This window comes from Pseudoliparis swirei, chromosome 1 (assembly GCF_029220125.1).
Source record: "Pseudoliparis swirei isolate HS2019 ecotype Mariana Trench chromosome 1, NWPU_hadal_v1, whole genome shotgun sequence".
NCBI classification, from domain to species: Eukaryota; Metazoa; Chordata; class Actinopteri; order Perciformes; family Liparidae; genus Pseudoliparis; species Pseudoliparis swirei.
Genome location: NC_079388.1, coordinates 10,735,905 through 10,755,303, shown reverse-complemented (window position 1 = coordinate 10,755,303; position 19,399 = coordinate 10,735,905). Strand labels below are relative to the sequence as shown.

The 19,399-nt window shown below is 43.3% G+C and overlaps 1 protein-coding gene across 4 annotated transcripts in view; it reads left to right on the top strand.

Annotated features, from left to right (window-relative positions):
* Positions 1 to 19,399, top strand: part of elmo1 (engulfment and cell motility 1 (ced-12 homolog, C. elegans)) — an 89,039-nt gene that overhangs the window by 22,122 nt on the left and 47,518 nt on the right. For all 4 annotated transcript variants that reach the window (XM_056441430.1, XM_056441353.1, XM_056441497.1 and 1 more), the window contains exons 2-8: positions 8,260 to 8,420; positions 13,514 to 13,554; positions 13,746 to 13,818; positions 13,919 to 13,969; positions 14,085 to 14,254; positions 17,229 to 17,264; positions 18,814 to 18,913. In XM_056441430.1, the coding sequence (XP_056297405.1) occupies positions 8,343 to 8,420; positions 13,514 to 13,554; positions 13,746 to 13,818; positions 13,919 to 13,969; positions 14,085 to 14,254; positions 17,229 to 17,264; positions 18,814 to 18,913 (549 nt within the window). In that variant the 5' untranslated portion in view covers positions 8,260 to 8,342. The remainder of the gene's footprint in view (positions 1 to 8,259; positions 8,421 to 13,513; positions 13,555 to 13,745; positions 13,819 to 13,918; positions 13,970 to 14,084; positions 14,255 to 17,228; positions 17,265 to 18,813; positions 18,914 to 19,399) is intronic.

The following is a 19,399-nucleotide window of genomic DNA, read 5'->3' as shown; positions in this document are numbered from 1 at the left end:
AATCTAATAGCTCTGGAAAATAAGGTGTCAGATTCAGTGACTTCAACAGCTTTTCAAAGTTTAAAATGCACCTAAATGTTTATTACCTTCGCATTGAAAATGCCGGAAGGTTGTGTTTTGATCGCCATTTATTTATTTTTTTGTATGCGTGTTATTCGCAAAACTCAAAAAGTATTGAACCGAATCGCATGAAATTTGGTGGGATGATTGTTTTTTATCCGGGGACCAGTTGATTAGATTTTGGGATCGATCGGGTCCAAGGTCAAGGTCAAAGGTCATGAACAGGTCAAAATCTTTCGCAGAACTCAAAAAGTATTGAACCGAATCACATGAAATTTGGTGGGATGATTGTTTATTATCCGGGGACCAGTTGATTCGATTTTGGGATCGATCGGGTCAAAGGTCAAGGTCAAAGGTCATGAACAGGTCAAATCTTCTTGAATCACATGGAATTTGGTGAGATGATTGGTTATTATCCGGGGACCATTTGATTAGATTTTGGGATCAATCGGGTCAAGGTCAAGGTCAAAATCTTTTTTTTACCATAGCACGATACATTTTTGTCCAATTGGCATGCAACTAATGCCAAAATGTTCATAATTCAATGCCCAATCTTGTGATATGCGAAGGTATGCGCTCTACCGAGTGCCCGTTCTAGTTAAATGTGTTTATGTACCGCATCAGACTTTGCATCAGGATTAGAGCTAAAAATAGACATCCGAATAAGATTAATAAAATTAATTCTTTCCCCCCCTAAACGGGGTGCTGGCTGGTCACATTGACATCCTGTGCAGAAAAACAACTGCTGCCTCATGTTCTCTCACACCATTAGGGTTCATCATACGGCCCCGGGGGAGCTGGCAGGGAAGGACGTGCTCCACTTGTTCCCCTTGATATTCATGTTCCCCAGTCTCGCTCCGTTTGCCACTTTCTCCATCGACGAGTCCTAAAAAAGTCTGAATTCCACTTCAAAGTGAAATCATGTAAATACCAAAAACGGGCATATTCATATTTTTTCACCACGCTGTGTTTTTGTCAAACTTCTTTGAAAGTTGTTGCACGCTATGAGAAAGTGGTTTTGAATTCTGTAACGGAGCTGGAAATGTAGGGAGGCAAGTGCCACAATGCCAAAGAAGCAAAGCTATTGCCAGTATAGAAAAATTCATTTTATTGTCCGTATTACTAAAAGGAAAGATGTATATTTTGTAATTCACTTCCAGGTACAGCTTAGGGATGTTGCTTTGGGCTTTCTAACGATAGCTGCTCTGTGTCTTTCTTCACTCGCTCTGTTTTGCAATTTTCCTCTCATTTCCATCTGCCTTGTATCCTCGTGTATTTATTCAGTTTTTCTTAAGTTTGTGTTGTCTTTGTCTGCCATTCTTTAAATCCTTTAATTCCTCACTCATTTCCTGCCTCTCTGTGTCCTCTCATGTTCATTTCTCACCTTCATCGCTCCATCCCCTCTCTTTCTCTTTCCCTCTCTCTACTGACGGTGTGACCCTCACATTACACATGATGAATTATTGAGGTGAAACCCAGTACTCTTCTGCGGCGCCACAAATCACGAGCCTTCTCTCTTTCCTTTTGTTCCTCTCCTCTTACCCGCTCTCCCCTCTGTATTGATGATTTTGCTCCTAATTTTGACCTCGGGCACCAGATCAGATCACAGGGTAACATGAGATTTTATTTTTTACTCTCTTTGGAGCTAATCCTGAGGACTCCTGGCCGCTGTACCCCAGCAGCACAGGCCTCTTTGGTTACGGCAGGTGGGCGAGTGCTTGAAGACGGATTAATTCACACACACACACATTCCCAGATTACACTACCTGCTGGACTGCAGCCCAGTTTGAGTGGTGCGATGGTTTTGGCAGCACGGTATTGCATACATTAGTGCAACTAAACGATGGAAGGAATGAAAAAAGAGATTATTGAGTCTGTTTAATGTTTTTAATTGTTTGATTTATGTTTTGAGGTCTTTCTGCAAAAGAATATGTTCTGTGGAGAAAGAGACTTGGCAGGAATTAATGAAACGTCAGATGTGGTCGACAAAATGAATGAACAGTGGAAAAGAGGAGAGGAGAGGAAAGGAAGGAAGGAAGCGGAGTCAAATCCTGAACATGTTCTTCTGTAAGTCAACAAGATGGAGTGAACTCTGTAGCCTGTTAGCCTGTTTGAACCTCTGGCAGAGCAACGCATCAACACCGACTCTCACTGTACGGAGCCAGGTTGCAGTAAATGACCTGCTCCTGAGCGCTCTGACGCAGCTCCATAACAAGGTTTCATTTACACTGTAAGGAGGTTGCGATGAGATGCCAGAGCGACAGATTGGGATTTGATACACTGCGCCCCAGGCTGTAGTAAACACTCATGATGATATATAATATATATATATCATTATGAGTGTTGTGGTATAAATGGTGTATATATGTGTGTCTGCAATATTGCACAGGTTTAGTTAGAGAGTATCGGTAGAAAACAGCCCTTTGAAATGAAGCTATCATTAGATTAGACTTGGTACCTTTGTGTGTTCAGTTTAATGTTCTATAGATGTAGAGCAAATTATTTCTATATTTTATTATTTTTAAATAAGCGAGCAATTTTGTGTGTGTGTGATCAATAAGCCTCAAGGCCGTTCATCTCTGAGTCATTTGTAATTCTCGGATTTCCATTTCTCCATTTCTATCAGTTATGACAGCATTTCGCTCACTAATTACTGTAATGTGGGAGCAGAGCAACATCGCACACAAACCTCTGCTGGGTGACTGTTTCTCATATATATCTTTGGCATATCTGTCCTGTAATTTCACTTTGACTCTTCCGCCAACAGATCTTTACGACCACTTCATCAGGCCTTAGAAATTGACTCTGTGACATTAAAATTGGGGACAATTTTAGCATTGCAGATAGCCAAAACTACGATGAATGACCAGAATGGTCATAAACTAAAATGACCTTTAAAGTTTGCTCTCTTTTGGAGTTGAAAAGAGACGGAGTTTACAACTGTGATGCTTTACTTAGCATTAGCTGAAAGAACAGTAACATCTCCATGCCTGGTCATCTTAATTGAGCATGTTGGTATACACACCTTTACCTAAAAGCACCAAAACTCAAAGTGCAGCTGAGGAAAACGGGGACGTCATTAGCACAGCAGGTATAAGTCATCGTGGAGAGAAATGAAGGTCTGAACCAACTCTCAAAAACAATCCATCCAATAACTGAAACATTTCTTTAACAACCACAAATGTGAACCTGGTGGTGGCAAAGGTCGGAGGATAAAAGGGACAAAGTTGCTGCAGTTTGTCCTGAGCGGAACTTGATTTTCTGTAAAAGTTTCATAGTAAACCATTTTAAAGTTGAAGAGATATTTCAGACAAACCAGCAGACCGATATTGTCAACATTTCTAACCATGTTTCGTCTGGAGGGATTTCAGTTGGTCTCAAGAGTGGCAGTTTTATAGCCTTAACCCGACTTCCTCTCCATGTCGCCAGGCAGCATTGAGAAGGAGGATAATCTGTGTATCGATGACTAACATGCTGTTTTCTGTCAAATATAACTGTGAATCATCCATTCACACATTCTCTGCATATGTACTGGAAGGCTCGTCTCTAGAAACATGTTCTATTCTAACAGATTTTATATATATATGAAGAATGGTGACCTGAAGGGACTTTCTTCTGCATAAGGTTGATGAGTGATGCACAGCTGCAGGTACTGAAGTTACAGAAGTCACGTGTATTTAACAGTGACGGACCGTCCGGGCCTTCTAGGCCTTCTCTGAAGGCCTAAACATAATTACAAAGTTATAGCTATTTTATAATAATAACAGCAACAACAACAAAACAATATATATATTCGTAATTTTAATTTTCTTATTGCACCATTGTCTTCCTCTGTTGCTGTGCTTCCAAACGGCAGCGCTGCTTCCAGTCCAATTATTTCACATATGTAACATTATATTTCACTTGTTGCAGTGTCATGTGAAGACTACTCACAACCCACAACTCCTCTCTTTCCGTCTCCTCCTTCACAATAAAAGCGCCGCAGGCCGCAGCGGAACACTGGTGAACTAATATCTTACACTAGGTTGTTCAGCTGTAGTAAGACGGCATTGAAGGCCTCGGTAGAAAATGCACGGCCCGCCACTGGTAGCTAACAAATGATACCAAAAAACACTCTAATTTTGAATGAACACACTTGGTCATATTTCAATGGCTGAAATTCAAAGCAGAGGGGTTGAGTGAGTCATATCTGGGGAGCTGTGACAAACGTGACTTGAGTATGACACGCTTTGAGCTATTGATGCAGCAGCTGCCATGGCAACGGGCCCTTGAATGAAGGCTATGTGGATCATTATGGCGGGACTCGCACACAAGGCCAGGCCAGTCTCATTACGTGAACAATCTTGAGCTTGATACATGCTCATCAAACATACACACACATGGAAATATTGAAACGGCACTATGACTGAAGCGGACCGACTCCCGACATGCACACATGTTGTCTATAGCAACACGTGCACTATTCTGCTCGTTAGTTTTCTCCCAGGAATTAGCCTGAGCCAGTTGTAATGCATTATGTAATGAGATTAAATATAAAAACAGGCTTCTAAACAAGGAACTCGGATGATCCAAGTTTTGGGGTTTTCTTGGTACATTCTCCACTTGATAACTTTGTGACGGTGGGTTTAATTAGACCCCCTGAAAGCACACCCAAGTGGCTTTACCCAGCTCCCCTCCCTGTGGGGCTCGGAGTGACTGATTTGGCAGTTTATAACTGCCTTATTTTAGAAAGCCACAGGGTTTCAGGTAAGCCGGCTGTCTGTTCCTGTGTAGGATTTCACAGTCGTCCTCTGCACAGGGACAGAAGCCAGGGAGGGATACCCAGGAGGATACAGGTTTAATGTGTGCGTGTGTGTGTGTGGGTGTGTGTGTTCATATGACGGAGGAGTGAGTATTGATGTGCCAAGTACAGATTCAGAACCTGTTTGTGTATTTCAGTTGTGTTTTGACGAGCGGAAGACATGCCAGTCTCTATTTCGTGTGTCTCGGTGGGAAATGAATGTCCAAAAGAGGCTCTTAACTCGCCTTACGACCTGTCCGTCCTTGTCCACTCTCTGCCCATTTCCTTTACCGCCTGTCTTTAATTTCCTTGTCATCTCTACTCTGACTGATTTGATATTGCAGCATAAGGGAGGGGGGAGGGCGGAGGGGGGGCCACATGAAAGCCATGAAAAAACCCGACCCTCCCTGCCTGATAAACACACTCATCTTTCGAATGCCACACTCTGTGTCGTTGTCTCCAAACTTTAGCGAGACGGACGGCAAAATTCATATTTGAGAACTTATAAAGATCTGATTGCAATATATCTGCCAATATTTGTAGGTCATACACACATTTATGTCCCATTAAGCTTTTAGATAGAGATCCATTCAATTTGATCATTACAAAATGTACGAGACATTTTAAAGTTGTCCGTGATCCCTGGTGGACACACTTTGTAGACGTTTCTAGATTTCTTAAAAAACATATTTTGCATTTATATACTGCATATTGTCTGATATCTGCAATATGCTAATTCCAAATATGCATTGGTCTGGCCACAGAATACATTCCACAAATGTTTTCACAGGCTGGGTTGTGCTGACCTCCGTGTATCAAATTGGAGCAATACTCCGATAAGCAGAGGAAGAATCTCTGTACTATAAGCTGCTTTTAAAGCTGGTTCTGTCCTGCATGGTTACTGGCTATTGCATCATCACATATATGATCAGAAACAGGTTTGCACGAGAATGTTTTTGGTGGACACATTTTGGTTTTTGGTTTGGACATTGGAATTTTACAACAAACAACAACGGACACAACACAACAAACAACACAACAATGTGTGTGTGTTTTGTGGTGCAGTGTGTGTTTTAGTGTTAGTTAAAGTAAGTTGTGTGGAGTGGAGTGAGTGGAGAGGGAAGAGGGAGGAGGAGGAGGAAGGGAGGGAGGAGGGAGGAGGAGGGGGAGGGGGGGAGAAGGAGGAGGGAGGAAGGAGGAAGAAGAGGGAAGAGAGGAAGGTGGGAAGAGTCAGTCCAGGGGGGGGGGTGATCAATCCACGTCCCGGCCCGACAAAAACTCAGTCATGGGGGTGGCATTTGGTGACCTTGGCCGACGCCTCCTCCTCCTGAGGGAGGGAGGACTGATGGCGAGAGTGTCAGGGTGGGGGAGGGAGGCGACAATCTGGAGTGCCCAGGGTGAACAGGACCTGGCAACAGGCCTTTCTGGCGGCCAGTTGATGCAGCCGATAACCTCGGATGATGCGGAATGCATGGCTTGTCTTTGGCTGTGGCTGCTGGGTGCCAGGATGTGATGGAGGTGATGGAGGGCAATGATGGGGCGTGGGGCCTGTGTAGAACATCACATCATCTTCCCCTGACCTCATGATTTCCCTCACTCAGGAAGAGAACATCCCTCTCTTGGGCCTTCTTGGATTGCTCAGGAGACTTGGTCCTGCTGGAGGTCCTGGGAGATGATGGAGCCCTCCACAGGGTCGAGCAGCACACAGGGAGAGGAGAGGGAGGCGATGGGAGGGGGGGTGGTCGGCAGAGTCACTCCTCCTGACTGTCTTGGGCCACTGTCTTTAAGCGTTGAGAGCCAGGTTGTGTCACCTGCGTTGGTCACCAGGGTGGTCAGTCTCCCAGGTCCCCCCACAGAGATGGTCCAGAGATGGTCCAATGAGGTGGTGTCATTGTGAACTTGGGGGACTGGTGACGGAGCTTGCAGCTGTGGGTGACTGAGAGGAGTGCACTGGCAGGAAGACAGGAGAACAGCAGAGGGAAAGAACTGGTGTGGGGGGAGGGCGTGGCGTGTTTCCCCAGCGTGCGTACTGCTGTCTGTCGGTCAGTCTGTGAAGTCTCCACCTGCAGGTGAGTCGGGCCTGTGCAGCGAGGAGAAAGCGCAGCTCCTGCGGGCAGAGGTGGATGGATGACGAGCAGCTGAAGTCCACAAACAGGATCAAGAAGCTGGATTAGGTTCTCAAGATGCTGGAGAGGATGCTGTGAAGGCCATGACTGCATCGCCTGCGCAAGACCTGTTGCCTGTGTGGGAACTGCAGGGGGTCCAGTGGGGGGGTGGTGGTCTTGAGGGTGTGACAGACGGGACAAAGCGACTTCTTCACCATGACCACAGAGGTAGCTGCCGGGCCTGTCATTAGTCCTGTGATCTTGTTTTTGGGGGTTTGGGGATGATGGGATGGTGGTTGAGAAGAAGGCTGGAGGATGTCTCCAGCTCAGGGGTGAAGAAGAGATGTCGGTGAACACAGGGACAGCTGTCAGCAGCAGTGCTGTGGGGGGGAGGAGGAGGCAGGCCCCGCCGCTGCTGGGGGGTTCTGCTTTTTAAACAGCCTGTTGACGGCTCTCTCCAGGATGACGAGGGGATGATGTGTCTTTCAAACTGCAGGGACACTTGCACCTTTTATTCCTGTGGAAATATCTAAACAGAGTCACATCCTTTAGTGAGGAAGGGTGGCGTGTGTCTTTCTGCTGAGTTTAATTACTAAACTGAGGCCTTCGTGAAACCAAGTAGATCTATTTAAAAAAAACGATGTAACTTCTCTATTCACTCACCTACTGTGACCTCAATAGCAGTTTGAGTTGAATTAAGCTGTCCCGCAAGCACGTGTCAATGTTTGTGTCAACAACTCTGCTTTAGTTTGTATAACTTGGTGTTGGGCGATAAAAGGTATTTGTAAGAATTTGCATGGACCCTTAGTGGCACAGAGACGGGGGGGGGGGGGGGTGTTCTAGTCGGGGGCTGATGACGAGAGGATGGCAGGTAATGCATGTGTGGTTTCTACACGGGCTCTGATGATAGACCCGTATACATTGCAGCTGGGAAGCTGACCTCAGATGGTGATGGTTATACGCGTTGTTTAAACTTTTAGAAAACTGGTGTAATTGGTACATTAACTAATTTCCTCTAAACCTGTAACTGTTGCATGAAGTGGTAGCATGAACTGTTCAGTAGCTTCTACTAAGTGCCAATGTGCATTTAGCAGCTGCTGATGAGCAGCCCGAGTGCTGCACTGTTCTCACAGATTATGTGTTTTTTTTAGCGATGACCTTTCTCCATAATCATATCTGACCTTAATGCAAGCCAACAGATCAAATCACGAAACCAAGTTCTTGACTAATGTTCCTCGTGATCTCCCTCTTGTCATTCCCATCCATCTCTGTCTTCCTCCATCTCCTTTTCCATCCTCTCCCTCACTCCTGCAGTTGTGGATGAGCTACCACCAGCAGCAGTGACAGAGGGGTGAGGCCGCGAGACCCGCACCACCCAACCCCCATCCCCGTCAGCCATGCCGCCGCCAGCAGACCTCGTCAAGGTGGCCATTGAGTGGCCGGGGGCTTTCCCCAAACTCATGGAGATCGACCAGGTAGGTAGTGTCTGAGCCAAAACAACAAAACAACTTATCGGCACACGTCACTGTCCGTTAAATCCACAGAGACCTACATTTAGAAGACACAAGCAAGCAGACTTTCTTCTGTCTGACACCTCCCTTGGACAAGGTGCACATTTAGTCTCCACACAGTAGTGGTTCAGTAATCCGCTGTTGTGGAAACAGTTATCTTAGTTAGTATAATCTGTGTGTGTGTGGGGGGTAGGGGGTGTATGCCTGGAAGGGGTAGGCAGATGTGATCAGGGCACGATCCATCTTTCCATCTCCCTAACAATTATACTAATTAGCGATAGGATGTGCCTTAATTAAAGTTGTCTAACCAGGAATACAGCTGCGGCTTTGAAATAACTATAAAGACATTACATTGAATGTGATGCTTGAGGCTCTGTAGTTAATGGCCTTAATCTTGTACCATACATATAGGATCTCATATATATATATATATGTGTGTGTGTGTATATATATATATAATATCTCATATAGAAGGTCAATGTAGAAAACATCCAAGATAGCACGCGTGTCATCTTTAGCTACTCTTGATGTTAAAATGCCACAGGGAAGATTTAATCAGCTATGGTTTATTAATTTTAATACTGTAATTGCTTAAATGTACTTTAAAAACAATATGCAATGATACCTATTTAATCACAAGTTCATGTCTTTAGGTTTTCATCTAATTTTAACCATAATACTGGAGAGTTTTAGTGTAGATTACAGGTGTAAAAAGATGCTTTTCTTTTGGTTTTATTTATAACTTTAGTTAAAAGTGGTAAAAGCTGAACCTAGAACTTAAAATGAATTTGATTCTGGAAAAAATATAAAAAACGGAAAACCCTCATAACGTGGTTGCTGTAAATCACGGTCAAAATGGTGAACTTAAATTTTTTTAGCAATACCTTTGACATTTTCTATGAAACTCTTCATGAAGCTGATTGCCTGATCAGTGGCTTTAAGAGCATGTGTGCCAACAAACAGCTCAAATATGAATCTGGTGAAGGCCACGCTGTGAGATCAGCATCTAACAAGCGGGATGAAATGTGAATGAAATGATTTACACAAACAATACTTCTCTCATGTGGGGGTGGGGGACATGTTTACTGTTACGTTGTTTGATTACACATACAGTGTGTAAATGGCTCATCCTCCGTGTGACTCACAGATGGGCTAATGATTGTACAAGCTGTGAGTCACCGTGGCAACTGCAGCCACGATTGCCCGTCTCAATGGACTAACCACTGAATGAAACGGTGAACTACGCAGTACATGTGCTTCTGGGTTTGCCATGCGGACCTTAAGGCACTCAAGTGTACATTTAGGGACGTGTTTTTTAAGGAGCCGTTATCAGCACGGTCTTGCAGTTTGAATTGTTGAACGTCTTTAGCTCCAGTTTGGTCTTTCTTTGGTCTTCACGCAGCCACCGCTCCTCCTCCGCTTCCTCTGCTTTTTTCTGATTCTCTTAATGCTCACTGTCATCTTTCTCTTGTTACTCCTATCAGTTGTTCTTCCTCCTTGTCCTCCTTTGCTTTCACTCCTCTTCGTACCCCCTCTCACTCCTCCTCCCCATCTTTTGTTGCCAATGTAATACTTGCGTGTTGCCTCCTCCATCCTCAGCCCCCTACTCTTCCACATCCCTCTGCATCTCCTCTGTACAATAGGCCCTGCAGCAGCAAACGGCTGTCTGAGTCATATGCTGTGTGTGTGTGCGCGTGTGTGTCTCTGTGTGTGTGTGTGTGTGTGTGTGTAATTTCAGTATCTCTCCAAATACCTTTTAATGCCCCAAAGGCACGTAAGTCCGACATTTGTGTTGGAGCGCTGGGGAATTGGTCCAAGTGCAGACTATTGTCGGCAGAAATGTGATGGACATCAGGGAGAGGACGAGGTGTTTATGTCTGCAGGGAAAAAATAAGTTTTACAGACGAGCAGGAGCATTTAAGTCAAATAAAATGTCATGGTGCGAGGCAGTATGAACCTAAATGGATATTTAACCTAAATTGTTGGTTATAGAAACATCTTTGTTATGACTGATGAAGTCCTGTGACAAAAACACAGCTTCTCTAAACCTCCATTAACTGAGCGTGAACTCAATACGGACATTTCATCACCCTTTGAGCTCATATGGCAAAGTTATTGGTGAGCAGTTGCTTATTTACATATCTAGCAGTTAAGGATCAACACTATCATCAGATGATTATATTACGTATGTAGCTCCGTTTGGTTCTCCACCAACTCCCGAGGGAAATGCCAGCTCCTGAGCTGCTACACGTTACACTGTCTTTACCAGACCCACTTTTTCCATCTGCTGTTTTGTGCTGAGCAGGTAGAATACGGTGGGTTTATCAAAGCTTCGTCATTGCAGCTGGACAATGATATGAGAGCAAACAAAAAAAGTAGTTACGGCTGAGACATGAAAAGAATGAGCTAAAGGAAAAGCTCAAATGCTGTGAAGAGCGGAACTGCAGAGCTGGATTATGATTATCTGTAGGTTCTTCACGATGAGCAACACACACATTTTACATGCACACAGTATGTATTCACTTCTCAGGTTAGATTATAAAGATGACCTCTTCGTAAATACTTGCCCATGCCATGTTTTAGCATGTTTTAAATGTGTGTCTTCATTATATGCTTATTTCTTCAGCTGATGAATAAATGGTCCACTTGTTGATATGAAGTATAGTGCAAATCAGACAGGACCAGAAACCCAACCAAATATAAGAAGGTATTTATTTAGTTTTTATGACCTGTGGGAAAATGTTAGTGCGCACATAATTACTCTAGAATAGCAGCAACATTATAATGTTTAAGAGGCAGAGAAAGATGCAACTAAATGTGGCCCTGTAGGTAACAATGGTTTCAAGTGTCTGTAATGAATGCGCGGACAATGCTGCCATAAGTCAGAGATACAGGCAGGGGAGGTTCACATGTTGTGGAACTGAATGACCTTGGAAAGAAAGAGAGGAAGTGTATCTACTATCTTCCCTGTTCGAAAGGAGAATTGTGTCAGATAGCAGGAGCTAAAGAGTATTGGATATAATATAGTTTAGGTTTCAGTATACTGTAGATTATAAAGAAGAGGAGAAAAGAGTAATCTCCATCTTCGTTGAGGCACAATAACAAAGTAAAGGGCCATTTCAAAAGAGACAAACTTGACTTATTACAAGTTCTAAAAAGTTTTCCACATGTGGTAATATTAGTTATTTAAACGCAAACTAATTTAAATGTATTAGGTTATTAATAATGCAATTTAAAAACTGGAAAATGCTTTGATCATGTATGAGAGAAGGAATTGCTCCAAGCAATGCACAAGTGGTTTAATGCCTTCAGAGATATTGCAACCCGTTGCTAAATTAATGATTTGCTCATTTAAAAAGCTCAGAAATATCAAACAGCTGCTGTATAAACTGAGATTAATCAAGTTTTTAAATTCATTTCCAGGTAACATTACAAATATCCTAAACTTTCCTTTTGAAGCCCACAGATAGCCGGTTCTAGTTCAGAGTACTTTGTCTGGCAGCGTCCTGTCGTCCCAGAGAGCCTCAGGATGACAGCCGTGGCGAGCGGGCAGATATTAGGATAATGCTTCCTAGCATTATGCATGTATACACACACACACACACACACACACACACACACACACACACACTCCTTGTATTTGTCGCCTCATCCCTCCATATGCACTTTACTCACTTGTCCTTTTCCTCCTATCCCTCTTTCTCGCTGTTCAACAGGCACTCTGCTGCTCTCTCTGTGATCATCCACTCGCATCCTTCCTGTGTTTGCTGTTGTTTTCCTTTCATCTTATTCAGTTTGCGTATTTCTCCTTTTTAAGATCTTCTGTTCACATAAAAGCCCACTCTCTTCCTCTGTCACCTCTCTGCCTTTGTGTCCCTGTCATCGACTGTATGCCCGTCATCCTGCCACCATTATCTTCTCGCTGTAAATCTTCATCACGACAGCCTCTCTCGTTGCTCAGGGTAATCCCTTGTGAGGCGGCAACAACACAATCATTGTGACTGTATAAAGAAGCTCACTTAATTGCTGTGTGTGCGTATGTTAGTATTCATAGTTGTTGTGCCTGTGTGCATGGATAAGAGACCCGTAACCATCCTTTAAACCCTCTCGGCTCCAAACCTCACCTCGTGGATAAGACATACATGTAAACAGGCTGTGATACTTAGGGCTGCACTGTTGTCAGATCTTTACTTGAGTAAAAGTAGCTGTACTACAATGTGAACAGGTTGCTCCAGAGTTTGACTCACAGAGGACAGAATAAAACAACAACAACGACAACAACACATGGTCAGAATTGGAGGGGTTTACAGATTTCCAATAATGCAACTCAAAGTCGGTCACAACTTAACTTGCATGATGAATAATTAATAAATATAATAATAACAATGCAGGTAACCCCGATGAATAGAGCAATTAACTGTTCATTATTTTAGGTTTTTCAGACATTGGTATTGGAAGGTTAGGACTGGTGATCTCCATAAATTGCCCGATAAGTCAATAACGTGAAAATGATTGTGACAGGCCAAAGAAAAAGGCATTGAGAAGATTTGTTGTTGGTGGTAATCATATGACCGAAGTTATTGAAAATGTTTTAACATTACTAAAGTTTAATCAATAAAAAAATCATACTAATCATATGTGTTGTATGTAACTATATCTGCCAAATAATTTCAATGAAGTAAAAAGTGCAGCATCTCCTATCTAAGATCCTAAACGAAGGACCTCTCACTTCAGGACCTCTATGTTAAATTTATTGTGGAACAGTACTTAAGTAAAGCTACTAGATTGCTTTCCACACCCCTGTGGAGGAGAGCAGAACATCACAGCTGCTGATCTGGAAGCAGTTTCACATCCAATAATATTAAAGGAAATGGCGCAGCAGACATGGTCAGTGATCCCACATCAACAGTCGGACAGTTAAATACAGGCTCCTGCAGAGCAGCCTCTCATTGTCAGTCCTGCTATATACAATAATTGCAGCTCAATCTGAGTTGAATACTATTTTAGGAACTCTGGTTTGGACTGTGGTCTAAATGTAGTTTTGCCTTTCTCCACAGAAAAAGCCTCTCTCGGCCATCATCAAAGAAGTGTGTGAGGGGTAAGTCTGCGCTGGCTTTTTTATGTGTGTCTATGCCTTTTGGCTGTAAAATAATTATCTTAGGGCTTCTCGCAAAAGCCCTCTCTCTGTATCTCCATACTTCAATTATATTAGCTGTATTTTACACAACATGTTCTCTCCTTTAATACCAATAATGCAATGTTTTCTTCTCTACGTATAATGGATTTTAGGTGGTCCTTGGGGAACCATGAAAACTTTGCTCTGCAAATTGCTGATGCCACAAATTTCTACATCACAGAAAAGGTTTGATAATCTGTTTTCTTAACTCCAGGCAGCAATATCCAAGGTAAAGAAAACAGAAATCCTCACTAACCTTTGCTTCTATTTTTGAAAATCTCCACAGAATCGCAATGACATTAAGAACGGATCAATCCTGCGCTTGACCACCTCTCCTGTGAGTTTGATTTCTTTGTTAAGAACCCTCATCATTATGGAGAGGAACCTCACTTATTATTATTTCACGACATTTAATATTTCCTTTTATTTCCGTTTTTATTTTTGCACTTTAGTACCTGACTGCAGTCCAGCTCCATGAACGGATCCAGTCATCCAGCATGGATGCCAAGCTGGAGTCTCTGAAGGACCTGGCCAATGCATCGAGGGACATCACCTTCGCCCAAGAGTTCATCAACTTGGACGGCATCTTCTTGCTCACTCAGATGGTGGAGAGTGGGACTGAGTGAGTCTCTTTTGTTGGTTTGTGTTTAGTCGTTACAGTGCACTCCTTTCATTTCTCATTCCTCTGTGTGAGGAATGTATTAGAGTGGCCAATAACGGTACTAGATTAGAGGAATATAGCTTTCTGGTGGTTTCCTATACTCGGCTCATGATGTATTTATGTGTAACCTGATGAAAGTCAATTGAGTGTTTGGCTATGAATGTCTGGCTCTTAGTTATCAGAACACATGAGTTGCATTGTGCTTTCTGATTGGTTAAATTCAACGCAGCTGACTGACCTGCTCAAGTCATCTTTTGCCCCATCTGACCCTTTATATTGATTTGATGGCACCACCAACACACTAGATATGCATCAATATCCATGTTCATTAAAACAAACTTGGTTCAATTCTTACATTCACCTTGTGACCTTGCTGTGGATATAAATGATAAACAGGAGAAAATTACAGAGCCTGTCTTTAAATAGTTTGAGTTAGTCTTCCCTGTCAACAAAACCTATCGGCTTTAGAAAGTTGTCCAACAAAAACACCAGGAGCCCAACCTCAATCACAATTATTTCTGTCTCCATGTAATATCTCCGTGGTTGTTACATTGTTGAAGAGCTCAGCTACGTCCAGTCGAGCCTACAGCGCAGCGACGGAGGCACAGGAGCCACAGCCAGGTCGTAATACCACGACACACTTTAAAGGTGTCGTCAAGAAGCTGGACAGGGCAGAACAGGCCCACGGGCTCCCGCCGGCCTTTACTGACCATGACAGTGACATTACACACAACAGAGGAGAAGAGAGCTCTCCACGAATTTCTGACTGTTCAATAGATCCAACAACTCACTCTCTGTCTGTCTGTGTGTGTGTGTGTGTGTGTGTGTGTGTGTGTGTGTGTGTGTGTGTGTGTGTGTGTGTGTGTGTGTGTGTGTGTGTGTGTGTGTGTGTGTGTGTGTGTGTGTGTGTGTGTGTGTGTGTGTGTGTGTGTGTGTGTGTGTGTGTGTGTGTGTGTGTGTGTGTGTGTGTGATGGCAGCGGAGGGCTCTGGAGAGCCTCTCAACTGAAGGTTAAAGTGAGGATATTTTTTGCTGAGGTGGAATTTCTCAGCCGTGATACCAGTGGGAAGTGTGTGTTTGTGTCTGTGTGTTTGCTCCCATAGCATGCTGTGTGAGTGCGAGGCTCCGGTCAGAGCAATAACCCAGAACAAGTTACACACACACTCACACACACACACACACGGTGCACACTGGCAGGGAGGCAGCAGCAGCCGACCGTCTGGGACGAGGTTGTTTTCTGCCTCATGCATCTCTCATTATTCATTCCTTTGTACCTTGCGAGAGACGAGATGGAAAGAAACATTGTTTGCTTGCATAAGGAGACACAAGCACACACTAATGAACTCTGCAAAGCATTTCAAACAATTATGGCCACTAGATTCTTTTAATTGAGCAAAACTTCACTGAATGACTTGTCCTTTCATGCTCTGGATTGTTTTGTCACATTTATACATAAAAGATCAAACTCCGGTCAGATGTTGAATGTCTCCTCTTAAGCAGAAACCACTTAACAATCTCCTATTTGTGGGTATAAGACAGCAGCTCTGGCATTACGCTCACTTCTACTATTTATTTGACAGCAAATCATTGAAGCCTCCTCTTCTTCCTTTTGTGTTCAAATTAGCAAATATCTGACCCTCGTTCGAGCTCACTGCTGGGAGCTGTCAAAGCAGCACTGATGTTGATTCCACTCTGCTTCTGGCTCTTTCATTAAATGTGTTTTTATGTAGATCACCATCACATCAGTTATTCAACACTAGTGCGTGTGTGTGTGCGTGTGTGCGTCTCGACTGCATTTCCAACTCAACAGAAGAAGCTTATGAAACACAGATAGGTATTGGTGTCTGAAACACACACACACACTCTCATTAGTGTGCCTGCCAACCAACTTGGTGACCTGTAATTATTCAAGAGGCTCAGAGCTGGAGACTCGAGAGGGCAGAGCAGTCTGTGATCTCTTCTTCCAGAGATGTTGTCCTGTATTCATGTGGAAATAAGTTGGCAGGCTGCTGCTGCTGCTGCTGCCCACACACGCTCCTCGAGTGAAAGGCAGACGTCGCCCTCTGCTGATTAAAACATGAACCATCTAATGTGCTTTGACTCGGAAGGTGTTCAGAATGTACAATGTAACCTCGACCAGCTGTACATTCAAAAGGGACTGGAAGAGGGATTTCAGTTGTATTTTTAAAGTTCACCCAAAGAAACAGGACAAAAACATTTCCCTCACAGATGTTGTTGAATTTGCACAATTTTAGAGAGTCCTGCTGTAACATGGAGGTGAATGCAATTGTGTTTAGAGAATTCATGATAAAAGCACAAGTTTCCTGAAAGCGTCCACGCTCCTTGTTACTGTTGCATTGAAACTCATCCTACAGGAAGTAGCCCGATGGAAACAGTGAGTGGACGGTGCCGAGTAACAGGGACACTGATTCTGAGAAGAAACACAACTGTCTTGAATTTTCTCAATCATTTAAATGTATTTGTTAATTCGATTGTTTACTTATTTGTGTGCAAGTTAAATTGCAGCAGCATTTTATTGATAGTACAGACTGTGAAATGAAAGTGCGTGGTCTTTTCTGTGCATCTCCACCAAAGCTCGGACATTGAAGGTTGGCAGCAAACCTTTGTTTCTGCTTGGCGTGTGTTTACGGTCTGAGTCACATTACTTGTTCAACATATTCACTAAAGGTCAGTATGAAAGCTTAAACTGAATGACATGTTGACATTTCAGTTTGCTTGTGTCTGAATGTATACGATCCAAAATCATTCGTATGCTGTGTAGTAGATTTGCTTGAGCTCTGGTTTCCTCTTTCAGGGAGCTTTCCACATTATCTTGACACCAGGTTGTGATGTGTACTGTTGCTGCTCTGTGCTGGCTAGAACATCTGGTTGTTTGATTCTCAACTGTGACACCAAAGTTTCTTAAATCTTTGCAGACGCTATCAGAAACTACAGAAGATAATGAAGCCCTGGTAAGCCCCTCCCCCCCGGCCGGGTAATGTCATTGGCTGTGTGCTCTTGCTAACCTGCTGGCCGAGTCTGCATGATTAAGGCTTTTGCCCCAGTGCCTTATGGGAAGTTGTATAACACAGCCACTTCCATTTCTATATCAATTTTTGCATGTGGTGTTGGGACTCACACTTCTTAATTCTTCAATACAAACTGAAAGAAAGCCAAGATTTATTTCTAAAAACCTAGTGAAATTAAAAAAATACAAATTCTGTTTTTAAATTAAAGGTTCAGTGCAGTTGCATATACCGTTGGTACAAGTAGCCCTGAATTAAATCTTGGTGTTCTTTACACGCGGTGCTGCTCAGGGTGATTATCAGTGTGCTCGCTGTGATGGACTATTCAGCTACTTTTCCTTTCTCTTCAGCATTATTAACCAGTAGCCTCTATCGCCACAGGGACGTCATCCATCAACGAGGTTTCCATTACTCTCTCTAAGCTGGAGCATTGTGTAGTTAACCACAGTATGCCATCTAAATGCCCAGTACCATCTCTTTGTCTCGTGGGTTACTGATCGCCCTTTAACTGTTCACTAATCATCTACAATGCAGCAGCACTGACCCATAATGCTCTCTCTTGATCCACTTTAGGAATATTTGTATCTTGAAAACTCATTTCTTTAATTTTATTATCATTTTGTGGTTGTTTTTTCTTGTTTAATCTGACAGTGTTTCAGCTCTGCAGACTAACTTTAACATGCATTATGAAATATGAAACTGCATCATCAAATTGTTGGACTCTCGCAAGGAGTTTAGATTTAATATTGCATATGTAAACATATGCCTTGACTATAGCACCATAGCTTTTGTTTATGTTCATGTCCCCTTGACAGAATGCAAGTACGACAACACTACGATAAATGTATCATAGAGGATGAACCAACAAAAGCCTGAAGGGTGCAATGCCAATCTTAAGCTGTAGAGGGCAATATTGTGAAACCTTTAACCAACATCTGAACGTTTTGGAACACAAAATAGCAGAAATAACTTCAAGCGTCTAACCAACCATAAGTTACACAACCTTTTTTTAAATCATGAATTCAAAACTTCAAGTAGCTTTGGGTGTTGGATATAGCATCTGTTTAACGTGCTCCCTGCTTTGCCCTCCTCTACTGAGGCAGAGTGATGTATTACTCCTGATATCGGTGTAACTGCATGACTTCACTCTGTTCTGTAGCTTTCTGGTCCCGGTTGAGCGCCACACTGTGCTGGCCGGCTCCCGCTGGCCTTCAGACGGCCCCCGCTGTTCCTTGAAGGCCAGTCTGTCTGCACTGCATCGCAAACCTCTTTCCCATTTCTTCCTCTCTTTTTGTCTCGCTCTCTTTTCAGTAAGCCTGGTGGCAGAATGAATCCCATGATCCCCTGCCCCCTCTCCTCCTCTTCGGCACCCCTCTCTCTGTCTCTGCTGACCGCTCGTTCCCCGTTATTTTCCAAGCCATATGGGCTTTGCAGCTACACGCTGCTTCAAACCATCTGCTGGTCTATGAGTGTCTGTGTCTGTGTTGTCTCGTAGTTTCGGTGACCTGCTGTCCTTCACTCTGACGGCCTTCGTGGAGCTGATGGACCACGGCATCGTCTCCTGGGACACTTTCTCTGTGGCCTTCATCAAGAAGGTCAGCCAGGAAAATGTCTCATTTCACAGGGCAGGGAGTTAAGGAGGACTTTGTTTACTTACACACGATAACAACAGGATTATAATGTCAGGCCCTATGTGATATATATAAGGTTTGACATCTGGTATTTTCTCCTAAAACAGTCGTCTCCACAGCACTCCCCTCGCTCTGACCTCTCTGCATCGATGCATGCGTAGAGGTCCTGTTTGTGCATGCGTGTGTATTTCTGTCTCGTGTGAAAATAACAACGAAGTGACATGTTTTTATTTTCCCTCGAGGAGCTAATAAAGTCATACGGAAAAAAGCAAACCAGTGGCATTTCTTCAGTATGGTGGTGATCTGCGTGAAATGAAGTTGTAACGTGGTATACAGTTGACTTCTTTGCAAACAGATACTCCCCTTGATACATAATTATCTTCTACTTTATATGAAACCGCACAACATAAAAGCACTGGTTGGCAGTTGCGCTTTATATTTAAATTTAAG